At 42.4% G+C, this 13321-nt stretch overlaps 1 protein-coding gene across 6 annotated transcripts in view; it reads right to left on the bottom strand.

Moving 5' to 3' along the window:
- NFX1 (nuclear transcription factor, X-box binding 1) overlaps nt 1-13321 on the bottom strand; it is an 88069-nt gene that overhangs the window by 22108 nt on the left and 52640 nt on the right. For 4 of the 6 annotated variants that reach the window (XR_008465069.1, XR_008465067.1, XR_008465068.1 and 1 more), the window contains exons 19-21: nt 12774-12815; nt 12339-12437; nt 2754-2820 (exon numbers count right to left, since the gene is read on the bottom strand). Coding sequence is in view for 3 of the 6 variants with exons in the window: in XM_054192951.1 (XP_054048926.1) it covers nt 2754-2820; nt 12339-12437; nt 12774-12815 (208 nt within the window). In the remaining 3 variants the exon portion in view is untranslated. Of the gene's footprint in view, nt 1-2753; nt 2837-12338; nt 12438-12773; nt 12816-13321 lie in introns of all 6 variants that reach the window. The other 2 variants (XM_054192953.1, XM_054192952.1) reach the window with 1 other exon arrangement.

Raw genomic sequence — 13321 nt, 5'->3', positions numbered from 1 at the left:
AACTTATGAATACTAACTGGACCAGAAACTCTGGTCAATCTTGTCCATAAGTCTTCAGGGTAATCGCATGCTGTCAGGATATAATCTTTACTCGACAATAAATATAATAAACCTTCCACCTATCACAACACTTCCAGCACACAGACAAGCATTTGAATGAAGAAAACTCTACAGATTCTGTACCTACTTATGCTGACTAGTCACACTTGCTTTAAAAAAGCGGTGATGGCTCCACTCTCAGAAAAACATCAGAATATCTATCCGTATGCAGGGAGAGCTGGATGATACGTTTCCTGTCTTGTCTGCTTACATATATCAACAATGACAACTCTGCTATGCTAGATGAGTACATGCTGACGAGTCTAGAGGAACAGATGTTCATGAGGCAAGCAAAGTCATAAAATGATAAATAAAGCTGAACCACATTAATGCTAAAACTTCTAAATATCAAAATCCTTTTTATTACTCATTTATTCAATTAAGCTGAAGTTGGTATCTCCAAAGGCACAATGAAAACAGTCAAAATGAAACGTGTAAGCATAAGTAATCAGTATGAAAGACATAGTACTGATATAGGCAGAGTAACCTGAACGCCTGATAGACTAGCATGCAAAATACATTTAATACAACCAAGTAAAGCTCTACATTCAGAAACAAAGAAAATGAGCCACAACTTCAGTCAGAAAGGATTTATGAGTCATGATAAATAACTGAACAGACTCAAGCATAAGGAAGACTTAGGAATCATGGCAGAACAACAACTGAAAACCGTCTCCTTGCATAATGCCATGTCAAACATATTAATCCAATCTTTGCCTCCATAAAAAGGGGGAGTTCACTTGGTCAGGTTGGACACGGGCCTGAATGAGACATGCCCAAGACAACATAAATACCTGTGGGTTGCAAGATGAAACAAGGGAGAAAATAAAGCCTCAGACTTCCAGAAATAAAAAGAAAAAGTATGCAAGACGATGAATTGAGCAGAAGACCAGGTTAACTTTACCTTGCAAGGGACATGTTCCCTTTTACACCATACACGCCACCATTTAGAAGGAAAAGAAAGTCAAACCATGGCCTACACACATGCTGTAACCCCCATCTTCAATGTGAAAGGAAGACACACAGATGTAACCAGTGTACCTTGGGGGAGAGAAGGGAGGCTGCATACTCAGTCCAGTCCTGTTTAACATCTTCATGATGTTCATTTCATGTTCTTCATTAGTGATGTGCATGATGGGGCAGAGTGTACCCTCAGTGAGTTTGCAGATAACACAAAGTTGGGAGGATTGACTGATATAGGCCAGAGGGGCATACTGCCATCCAGGGTGGAGAAGTGGGCTGACAGAAACTTCATGAAGTTCAGCAAGGAGAGGTGCAAAGTCCTGAACCTTGTGAGGAACAACCACACACACCAGTATATGCTGGGTGCCACCCAGCTGGAAGACAACTCAGCAGAAAAGGACCTGGGGGTCCTGGTGGAAACCAAGTTGAACATGAGCCAGTGATGTACCCATATGGCAGAGAAGGCTAACGGTATCCTGGTCTGCATTAGGCATTGCTGCAAGCCGAGGGAGGTGCTCCTTCCCTTCTACTCAGCACTGGTGAGGCCACACCTGGAGTACTGCGTCCAATTCTGAGTTCCCCAGTACAAGACAAGCATGGACATACTGGAGAGAGTCCAGTGAAGGGCCACAAAGTTGCTTAAAGGACTGGAGCATCTCTCCATTGAGGAAAGGCTGAGAGAGTTGGGACTGTTCAGCCTGGAGAAGAGAATGCTCAGGGGCGATCCTATCAATGTGTATAATTACATGAAGGGAGGGTGTAAAGAAGATGGAGCCAAGCTCTTTTCCATGGTGCCCAGTAGCAGGACCAGAGGCAAGGGGCACAAACTGAAACCCAGGAGGTTCTCTCTGAACATCAGGAAACACTTTTTTTACTGTGAGGATGACTGAGCACTGGCACTGGTTGCCCAGGGAGATTGTGGCCTCTCCATCCTTGAAAAGACTCAAAAGCCATTTGGACACGGTACCGGGCCAGCTGGCTCTAGATGGCCGTGCTTGAGCAGGGGGGTTGTACATGATGACCTCCAGAGGTCCCTTCCAACCTCAAACATTCTGTGATTCGTTGAAACAGCTACATCCTTGTCTAGCAGGGCACAAGTCAATCTACTGTTACCAAAGGGCTCACATGCAGAAGCACGGGAATTCTGTAATCAATGAATGGGTGTCTAAACAGAAAACTGGTAATCAGGAATCTAAACAGTTAAAGAACAAATCTGACAGCCTTGTGAAAGTTAGGCTGTCATCTAAGAAGGAGGAGGACTACCTCACACACTGGCAAATGCAGGAAGGTATCTGCAAATTTGTGAGCATGTTCCGCTACAGGGATCAGAAAAACCTAGGCTTTCCTCCTCAAAGTCTGAACCTTTAAACACCATCTTTGATAATTAATACTTTATTAATGGAGATCCAAAAATTAATGATAATCCATTGATGCATTAAAGCTTAGCACTAGTTGAATCTTTAAACAAAGCTTGGCTGTCACCAAAGTGATCCTGCTGTAGATCCACTAAAGTGAACTATGTCTCCTAAAAATTTTGTTCTATGTATAATTAAAATGTGCACTCTATTGGAGCCCAAGCAGATCTAGTGTCAACTCATAACTATTAGTATTAATAAAGTTTAGTAACACCAAACTCCCCCCAAACAAAACTGTTTGTTACCATAAGTCATACAGAATATCTGAATACTGACCTTATTCACAGCTTCCACAAGCATTCTCATTTCCTTCTCAATATCACTCACAAATTTTAAATCCTTCCTGCAAGAACAGCATTCTAGGTAAATGAGGCAAGAGAGCGTACAAAGATACAATATCTTCATCTTTTGTAACATTATTTTCAACAAGAACAAAATTAAATAACTAAATTGACAGCATCAGGAGTGAGAGCACATTTTGATTTATATATTACATTATTTAAATTTAAAAAATGTTAGTATGTCATCACTGTTACAAAAATCAAGAATTATTTTCCCCTCAACCCTTGGAACCCAGCATAAAATTCTATGATACAACTCTACTGTCTGACAATCCAATTCTACATTTTCAAATCGATAATGTAGATTTTAATGTTGACATTTCAGTGTTTTTAAATTACTTGTCATTAAGGCAATTGACTTAATTAGAATACACGATTAGACACAAGAATGGGGACTGGGTAAACAGAGTGGAGTTCTTTTCCAAGACAGAGCATAAGTGCATTGACTTTGGTTTTCAACTTATCTAGCATAACAAATTAAAAAAGAACAAAAGCAGAAGCGTAAGGCTACTTGCAAGCAAAATAAATTATTCTTGATATAAGCCATTAATGACTTTTAAAAATTATTTTTTTAACCTTGCTTAATCATAGTAGGTCAAGTCTTTCATATAAGGGTGACCTTTGCACAGGTAAACTAACTCCTTTTTATTTGTTAGGGCACCATCCCCATGGGGAAAAAAGGCTGCCTGAAGATTTCATATCTCAAAGCTGGTTAGTAGTAAATAACCTTATTTCTTCAAAAATAGGCACACCACCACTTTGTGAATGACATCAGAATTTCGTCAGTCAAGAAGTGCCTACCACAGCAGGCACCACTGTCTCTGGTAGATGCCCTACCAAAGTTCAGGATGCTGAAGTGAATGTATTATCCAAAAGACCAAGTGGTCTCAAGCAAACATGCAAAGTGGCAACATTCAGTAGCTCAGCTACCAACATCACTTCATCACTGGTACAAACAGACTCATCCCATCACTGGAAAACCTTCAAGGTTTTGTAACAATGGGTGCACATTGCATGTAGTTATCAGAACTCCTGGATCTTCAGTGGAGAAAAGTATTACATTGGGAAAATTGCAAAAAGGATCTGGACTTCTAGAGTTAAAAAGAAAGGGGCCTCCGGACATAGGCTATAAAATACACTCAGCCCATGCAACATGAGGCTTTGGAAAGACACCAATAATCTCAGGTCCTAAAAAAAAAAACAAAAACAAAACAAAAACCAAAAACAACACCAAAAAAACCCCCCACAACAAAAAACAAACAAACAAACAAAAAAAAACAAACAAAAAAACCCACCAAAAAAACACCAACAAAAAAAAAACCCCACCCAAAACCACTGATCCCTTTAGGATGAGCTTAACTCCAGAGAGTCAAAAAGCATATACTACTATGCTGGACCTTGTCCTTACCGACAAGGAGGGGCTGGTGGTGAATGTCAAGCTCAAGGGTAGCCTCGGCTGCAGTGATCATGAAATGGTGGAATTCAAGATTCTTATGGCAGGAAGGAAGGCGTGCAGCAAGCTCCCTACCCTGGACTTCAGGAGAGCAGACTTTGGCCTCTTGAGGGACCTGCTTGGCAGGGTAACATGGGATAAAGCACTGGAGGGAAGAGGGGCCCAAGAGAGCCGGTTAGTATTCAAGGATCACCTCCTCTGTGCTCAAGAGCGGTGTATCCCAAGAATGAAGAAGTCGGGCAAAAGTGCCAGGAGGCATGCATAGATGAACAAAGAGCTCTTGGACAAGCTCAAAAGCAAAAAGGAGGCCTACAGAGGGTGGAAGCAAGGATGGGTTGACTGGGTGGAATACAGAGAAACTGTCCGAGTGGCCAGGAACCAGATTAGGCAAGGTAAAGCCCAGACAGAATTAAATCTGGCCAGGGACATCAAGGACAAGAAGAAAAACTTCTGTAAGTACGTCAGGGGTAAAGGCAAGACTAGGGAAGACGTGGGCCCTCTCAGGAGGGAGACAGGAGACCTGGTCACCCAGGATATGGAGAAGGCTGAGGTGCTGAATGACTTTTTCCACTCGTTCTTCACTGGCAAGGGCTCCAACCACACCACCCACGTTGCAGGATGCAAAGGCTGGGTCTATGAGAATGAAGAACCGCCCACTGTAGAAGATCAGATTCGGGACCATCTAAGGAACCTGAAGGTACACAAGTCCATGGGACCTGATGAAGTTCATCTGTGGGTCCTGAGGGAGCTGGTGGATGAAGTTGCTAAGCCACTTTCCATTATATTTGAAAAGTTGTGGCAGTCTGGTGAAGCTCCCACTGACTGAAAGAGGGGACACACAACTCCCATTTTCAAAAAAGGGGAAAAAAGGAAGACCCGGGGAACTACAGACCCGTCAGTCTCACCTCTGTGCCTGGCAAGATCATGGAGCATATCCTCCTGGAATCTTTGCTAAGGCACATGGAAAATAAGGAGGCGACTGGTGACAGCCAACATGGCTTTACAAAAGGCAAATCATGCCTGACAAATTTGGTGGCCTTCTATGACAGGGCTACAGCATTGATAGATAAGGGGAGAGCAACAGATGTCATTTACCTGGACTTATGCAAAGCGTTTGACACTGTCCTGCATAACATGCTTGTCTCTAAACTGGAAAGACGTGGATTTGATGGATGGACCACTCGGTGGATAAGGAACTGGCTGGACAGTCACACTCAAAGGCTTGCAGTCAATGGCTCAATGTCCAAGGGGAAACCAGTAATGAGTGGTATTCCTCAGGGGTCATTACTGGGACCAGTGCTGTTTAACATCTTTGTTGGTGGCATGGACAGTGAGATTAGATTGAGTGCAATCAAAACACAACAAGCTGTGTGGCACGGTTGGCACGCTGGAGGGAAGGGATGCCATGCAGAGGGACCTTGACAGGCTTGAGAGTTGGGCCTGTGCGAACCTCATGAAGTTCACCCAGACCAAGTGCAGGGTCCCGCATGTGGGTTGGGGCAATCACAGGCACAAATACAGATTGGGCAGAGAATGGCTTGAGAGCAGCCCTGAGGAGAAGGATTTGGGGGTGCTGATAGACGAGAAGCTAAACATGAGCAGGCAATGCGCACTTGCAGCCCCGAAAGCCAACTGCATCCTGGGCTGCATCAAAAGAAGCATGGCCAGCAGGTCAAGGGAGGTGATTCTGCCCCTCTCCTCTGCTCTCCTGAGACCCCACGTGGAGTACTACATCCAGCTCTGGAGTTCTCAACATGAGGAGGACATGGACCTGTTGGAACGGGTCCAGCGGAGGACCACAAAGATAATCAGAGGGCTGGAGCACGCACTATGAGGACAGGCTGAGAGAGTTGGGGTTGTTCAGCCTGGAGAAGAGAATGTTCCGAGGAGACCTTATAGTGGCCTTCCAGTACCTAAAGGGGGCCTACAGGAAGGATGGGGACGGACTCTTTATCAGTGAGTGGAATGATAGGACATGGGATAACAGTGAAAGAGGGTAGATTTAAATTGGGTATCAGGAAGAAATTCTTTACGGTAAGGGTGGTGAGGCACTGGAACAGGTTGCCCAGGGAAGTTGTGGATGCCCCATCCCTGGAGGTGTTCAAGGCCAGGCTGGATGAGACTGTGAGCAGCCTGGTCTCGTGGGAGGTGTCCCTGCCCAGGGCAGAGGGGTTGGAACTAGATGATCTTTACGGTCCCTTCCAACCCAAACCATTCTGTGATTCTGTGAATGCCAGCCATAAACACCCATATTTCAAGGTGAAGAGATCACAGGAGGTAAGAAAAAAAATGGAACTAACAATCCAATGAGAGGATCCACAAGCACCTGACGTGTAATATTTAAAAACCTATTGAGGAACCAGCTCGCAAACTGGGGGATATGTTAAAAAAAAAAAAAATCAACACTTCAGAAGCCTATAAAAACAGAGTTATCACCTGTAAGTCACCAGTGAAATCAACCAGGTTGGGCTCTTTTCTAAATACTTAGAACATCTCTCAACTTCAAGAAATCCCAAGACAGTAAAGACTGAAGTACTCAAATAGGAAGACAAAACTGAAGGCATATTCTTCTGGGAACAAGGCCAGGGGGTGTGTGGTGGGAGCAGAAATCAACTGATGAAGAGAATGTTATTTTGTTGTAGGGAAAGGTAAGACGTATTGGAGTAGATTAACTTTACAGAAATTAGTTTCATGGGCAACACCTAACATCCCTAGTTCCAATGACTCCCTAAAGAGTAGAAGCAGCGCCTTACTCCCTTTTGCTTGCGGATGGCACCAAGTTGGGCAGGAGTGTTGATCTGCTGGAGGGTAGAAGGATCTGGAGAGGCCGGATGGAGGGGCCGACGCCAATGGTATGAGGTTCAACAAGGCCAAGTGCCGGGTCCTCCACTTGGGTCATAAAAACTCGTTGCAGCGTTACAGGCTTCGGAAGAGTGGCTGGAAAGCTGCCTGGCAGAAAAGGACCTGGGGGTATTGGTAGACAGCTGGCTGAATATGAGCCAGCAGTGTGCCCAGGTGACCAAGAAAGCCAACAGCATCCTGGCCTGTATCAGGAATAGTGTGGCCAGCAGCACTAGGGAAGTGATTGTTCCCCTGTACTCGGTACTGGTGAGGCAGCACCGTCGATACCGTGGGCCCCTCACTTGAAGTGAGACACTGAGGTTCTGAAGCATGTCCAGAGAAGCTGGTGAGGGGTCAGAGCACAAGCCTTATGAGAAGTGGCTAAGGGAACTGGGATCTTTTAGCCTGGAGAAAAGGAGGCTGATGGGAGACCTTATCGCTCACTACAACTACCTGAAAGGAGGGTATAGTGAGGGGGGGTTGGTGTCTTCTCCCAAGTAACAAGTGATAGGACATGAGGAAATGGCCTCAAGTTGCGCCATGGGAGGATGGATATTAGGAAAAATTTGTTCATAGAAAGGATTATCAAATATCAGAACAGGCTGCCCAGGGAAGTGGTGGAATCACCATTCTTGGAGGTATTTAAAAGACAGGTAGACTTGGTGCTTAGGGACAGGGTTTAGTGGTGGTTTTGGCAGTGTTAGGTTAATGGTTAGGACCATCTTAATGGTCCTTTCCAACCTAGAGAATTCTATGATTCTATACTACACAATGGCAGAGCTGTGACTACCCATATGCGTATTCAAAGGTGAGGCAAGTGTTTTATGTGCACTTTGTACCTCAAGAATCTTTCATATAGAAGAAATTCATGGAAGAACAACACTGAGCCACCTCCTGATGATCTGAGTGAGCAGACAGGAACAACGAAGGCAGGCCAGTGCAGATGGTGGGAGAGACAGAACAATTGCTTTTTCTTTGGAATCATCAAAAAGATTCTGAGAGAGCATAATTTGGTTTGAGGAATCTTCAAGAAAATGGCAGACTTCAGTATTCCTTAATCTGAACATTTCCTTTGAAAGAAATACCCTCAACAAACGTGTTGATTGCCCTAGAGAGTTCTGGATGCATCAGTGAACAGCCTAGGCAATCCAACAGGAAGGTGCATCTTCTGTATCTGGATGTTTGGAGTGAAGAATAGGACTTCAGGCTGTTTTATCCTCTGCCATTAAGGCTGACAAAGCACAAGTAAGATTTTCTTTACAGTATCAAACTTCCCTTTGAGATCACCAGATGAAAAATAAAGTGTCTTTTCAACAGTGCACAGTCTTTCCTTTCAAAATTTGTGAGCAAACCTCATTAGACTGCTTTGACATAAGAGGGGGGGAGTGTCAGGCCACCATGCAAGGAAGCATACTCTTCACTGAAGGGCAAAAAGAAGCCTGCAGCTGCCAAGAAACTGTGGCAAGCTCGACTGTTAGCAAAGGTCTTGAAAGGCCAAGGGTAACAGAAACTATCCATTAAGATGAGGAAGAAAATGAAGCCCGTTGTAAATCATTTCACAACAACATGAAAAAAATATCCTGCAGGTTCAGTAGTCTTTTCTGTATGATCCTGATCAGATACCTGGGTGAGCAGGGACAGTAAGAACTGGCTACTGCTTAATTCTCATCTGTACTTGTCTCCAGTTCTAGTCTTGCAGTTTTAGGTCACTTGTTTTGGTGTCTCAACAGCTTGCTCATAGCCTGTCTGAGGAATTTCATTTGTGGTCATCCTCAGCTGGAATTTGCTTGTGTATTTACAAATTAACCAATGTACAATTCATACTGCCCTAACAAAACCAAATGGAATGTCTCCATTTCCCAGTATATTGATGAGTATCTGTTACCCGACTGAAGTATTTTCTCACGTATTTTTAATTCTTTGGTTACTAATCTGAGCTCTTACAGTAAGTTTTCCAAGTTTTGCCACGTGTGTTGTTTTGTTGTTGTTTTATTTTAAAAGGAATATTGTTACTTCTTACTAGCACAGATATCATGTTTGCACAATTCTTTCAATTAAGCTATTTACAACTGCTTATGACAAAACAAACAGCTAACTGCTCATTGTGACCTCCGATGTTGTAACCTGCAAGTGTCTACACTTAATGAAAAATAATGTACAGTAAGGAAACGAAGTTGTTCTTCAAATAAACACATCTGATCTGACAGTGGGTATACTGAAATTTTGCTATGTGGAACTTGAAAACTGTTTCTGTCTGTGCAGTGTCTATAAATGGTGTACATCAGGCTTCTCCTCACATCCTTGCATTGCAGGAGCAGGCCTACTGCCATTTTTCTGCTTGGTTTTTCACTGCAGTTCTTGCAGTATGTTTTTTGCTTTCCTCAGATTTTGATACCTCTACCAAAAACCTCCTTATTCTTGCAACACTTGCCAGTGCAAGACTTTGCCTCTGACTGACATCCCATGCTTGCAGTTTGCCAGTCATGTGCTTGAGAAGCTGCCCTCACTGCCCCTTCTTTCAGGGGCCTACAAAGGACCCATCTCCCTCTGTGTCTCTCTAGACTTAACGATTTGATCCAAGATTTCCCTGGTCCATGCAGCTGCTGTGGGGTCTTGCACAGCCAATGACAAAATTAAAAAAATCCCTTCTGTGTAGCTCCACGTGTCCAGATATTCCAGATGTCCTTTTCTCCTTCTCCAGTAGTCTTAATTCATCAAATAGCGGCCTTGGCACCATCCTTGTTAAACTGGGCATTAATACTTGTGCCAGTCTACCTTCCAACTTCATGTCAATGGGCCAACTTGAGCATTCGCTTGCTCTCTGTGTCTATTTCTGGGGCCTCTCACAAAGGTCAGTGCTGAAATGTCTACCCAGTGGATCCTTACCCCCTGATCTGTGCTCAGGTGTGCTGGTACAGTCATCTCCATGATACAAAATGGATTCCCCTTGGCAGCAGGACATCTCCTCATATAAAGCTGTATGCTGTAGAGACTCTTCTTCTGACTCCTTGTCAGATTCTAAAAAACATATCAGTAACATCAGCATGCAGCAGCATCACCGTGCTATTGCTGGTGTGCCCGCCGCCTGTCACTCTCGTACAAAGGAGATACGTTATCTTGGCATCCATTTACTCATCCTCTTCCTGTTACCTGGAATTGTACTGCATTTTGGAGCTTTAGGGTTCTGGTAATTAAAGACTACAGCTCAGAATCACAAGTTTTCTCAGAGCTTTCTCAAGTTTTCTCATTTGTAGATGTGCATTTTTTTCAGCCCTTGACAATGTTATCAGCTTCAGAGATCAATGGATTCCCTAAACCAGATAATATCACAGCACTGTACTCATTGTTTTGGCAGCTGCCGCCTTCTTGAGGCGGTGACCCTGAATGCACAGGAAGGTGGCTGTTGTATTTCTCATCATTCTGAGATCCCGTATATAGATGTATAACTTACACTCTGCAGAAAACCACAAGCCCTGAACTCTTGCATTACTGGAGTGGCCTGCTCAAGCAAGAATAAATGCATCTGTCAAAACTTATACAGAATGCTGAGCTACCTGAAAAAAAATACTGGAAGAGATACACTTCATAGATCCTGCCATTATAAGGGAAGTCCAGGACTTTTGCAAGACGGCTGAGATAAAAGATCATCAAAAGGAGTCAAGGAAGTAAGCTTTAAAAATTGCAGATTCTTGCTTATGTAAGAGAGATATGTTTAATAAAGAGAGAAACTAATTTATCTTGAAGACTAGCTAAATGAAATCCAGTAATTCAATGTGCAAAGTCATTGACTTGAGGACTAACAAAAACTTTTGCTTTAAGCTGTGAATCAGTATGAATAGCCTGGGTGTATTAGTTTATCATGAATTATCAATATAAAGTGGCTACAAAGGAAATGCAAGTAAAATCACAGAATGAATGAGAAGAGATATTTTCAGAGAGAAGCGTGGAAGCATTAAAGCTACTTTTCAAGGTTTCTGTTAGACTATCTGGAATACAGTGCATGATTCTGGTCAGTTCTGTTCATGAAAGATGAACACTACGCTACGGGTAGAAAATGGCTGACAGGAAGGTGAGACTGCATTGTACTCCAAAAAAAGAGGGGACTACCCACATAACACAAGATATTCAACACTAAGAAAGTGAAAACGTTTGCTTTGTTTTCTGAAAGAGGTAGAGCAAAACATATTCTATATGCACTTAAGAGAACTGTCCTTATAAAATACCATATTTAAGCGCAAATACTAATAAAACAGTGCCTCCACAATGAAAACACTCAGCTTTTTTTTTTGCAGTAGGCTAATAAGTTGGAAGTAAAGCAAGAGGTAATTCACTCTTAAATTCAGTGTGATAAAATTTTCACTCATCTCAACACATCAGAAAATTAAAATAAAGGATTTTCAAGACAACGACATCCTCACAAAAATATGAAACTTATGTATCATTATGATAGCGAAGCGAGAGCAAAACAGATTCAGCTGTTACGAAACCTCAGAGCTGGTGAAAACTAATGTCATGCCTACAAACACACACACAAGAGTAAAGACTTCTTAAATGACAGTTACCATTTAAGCATCTTCTTAAAAATGTGTCTGATCTCTCCCTGTCATTCCAGATTGCATAGTATTTATTAGTGGGATGCTTTGGATACTACCTTGACTTTCTATTGCCTCATTTTCAGATGTTTCAGTCTAGCAGCCCTCTTTGCAGTCAGAACCTGCATAGGCTTAGCTCTGCATCAATGAAGTTGTTTTATGAATGCCATTTCTTTATTTTTAAAATAAAGGCAGTAAGGCAAAAAAATAAATGAGAGACTGGTGGCAGGAAATAATGTTAGGCTGTGAGAGCGTATTTCAGTACTTAGCTATCGCTTTTGTCTTTGTCTTGAAAAGTTTACAAGAAGCACTGAGATGGGGTTCATTGTGTACGAAAGCAGTGGATATGTGAGAAGTACAGGTATGATTCACAATAAGAAGAATGGTGGAAAATGACGTTCCCATTCTAAATCTGGCCCTATTACAGAACAAAGCAACCTGTCAGGCACTTTTTACTTTGCAGATCTTGAGAAGTGCACATCACCTCCTCTGCCTCAATTATCACTGATTGCCAAGGCTGGAGGGAAGAGTGAACATGGGCATTTTTACAAGAGTAAATAGAACTATTCTGCATTTTCCATCTTGCTCTCAACATTTTTTAACATACGACACCTGTCATCATCAGAACACATACCTTGCATCTTCTTTTAAAAGGTCACTGTACTTTGGTCCAGAAGAACGGATGTTAAAAGGATCAGAATTATCATCTATTTCAAGAGCTTCAGCAAGACGCCTGAATTTGAGGGTAGGAGGAAAAAACCAAAACGTAACAAAAGCACAACCAAACAGAAATAAACACACAAATCCCCCCAGCTTCCCAAACATGTTGTCACTGAAGAGTAGAGATATGGGTTACTAACATAGATGTACTTGAAACTGCTCATTTAGGACTTTTCACTAGAATATTCTAGTGAGATCTCAGATCACTCAGTATAGATCCGAATAACACAGGAAACATCTCCATATTTATCAGTTCTCTAGTCCATGCAGGAAAGGATTTTTTCCACATAGCATTAACTTTCTGAACCTGGAATGCTGAAAAAAAACAGCAAGCAAATTCATTGCCCACCTGTTCCTCTGAAGAGCTAAGCATTCTTCATCACATTGCAACCTGAATTATGAAAGAAAAATACAATTAGAATCACCACTGCTACACATACTTTTCCAACTGTAGCTTTGTTGGTGTCACATCATTATCACAGCCTAAAAAAGTAAGAAGAGTGTGTGAGCATGATTTATTGTATTAGATCAGATAATACAGCTAAAAACAAGCAAACAAACAAACAAACAACAATCAAAGATCTTTGAGCACACAAGCTCTTCTCTAGGTCTTGAACAGAAGCAGCAGTTACCAAAGCCGTACAGCAACTAAGAAGAACAGCTTCTGAAAAAGGATTTTATTATATTGGTAAATTAGATCATTTGAGAAAAAAAACCACAGTTGATACTGGCACTGCTAGGAGGGGATGCTAGGAAGGATGCAAAATTAACAAAGGAACATGTGACAAGGTCACCTACTCCTATACATCAGGAAATATAATCAGCCACGGAAAACAGGAAAGTTTGAAGCAACTGTAGAGGAAATGTCACTATTTTGACTTTATGCATTATAAAGGC

The sequence above is a fragment of the Rissa tridactyla genome, chromosome 2 (genome assembly GCF_028500815.1).
Source record: "Rissa tridactyla isolate bRisTri1 chromosome 2, bRisTri1.patW.cur.20221130, whole genome shotgun sequence".
NCBI lineage: Eukaryota > Metazoa > Chordata > Aves > Charadriiformes > Laridae > Rissa > Rissa tridactyla.
The sequence above is the reverse complement of the archived record's forward strand: the minus strand, read 5'-3'. Positions and strand labels throughout refer to the sequence as shown.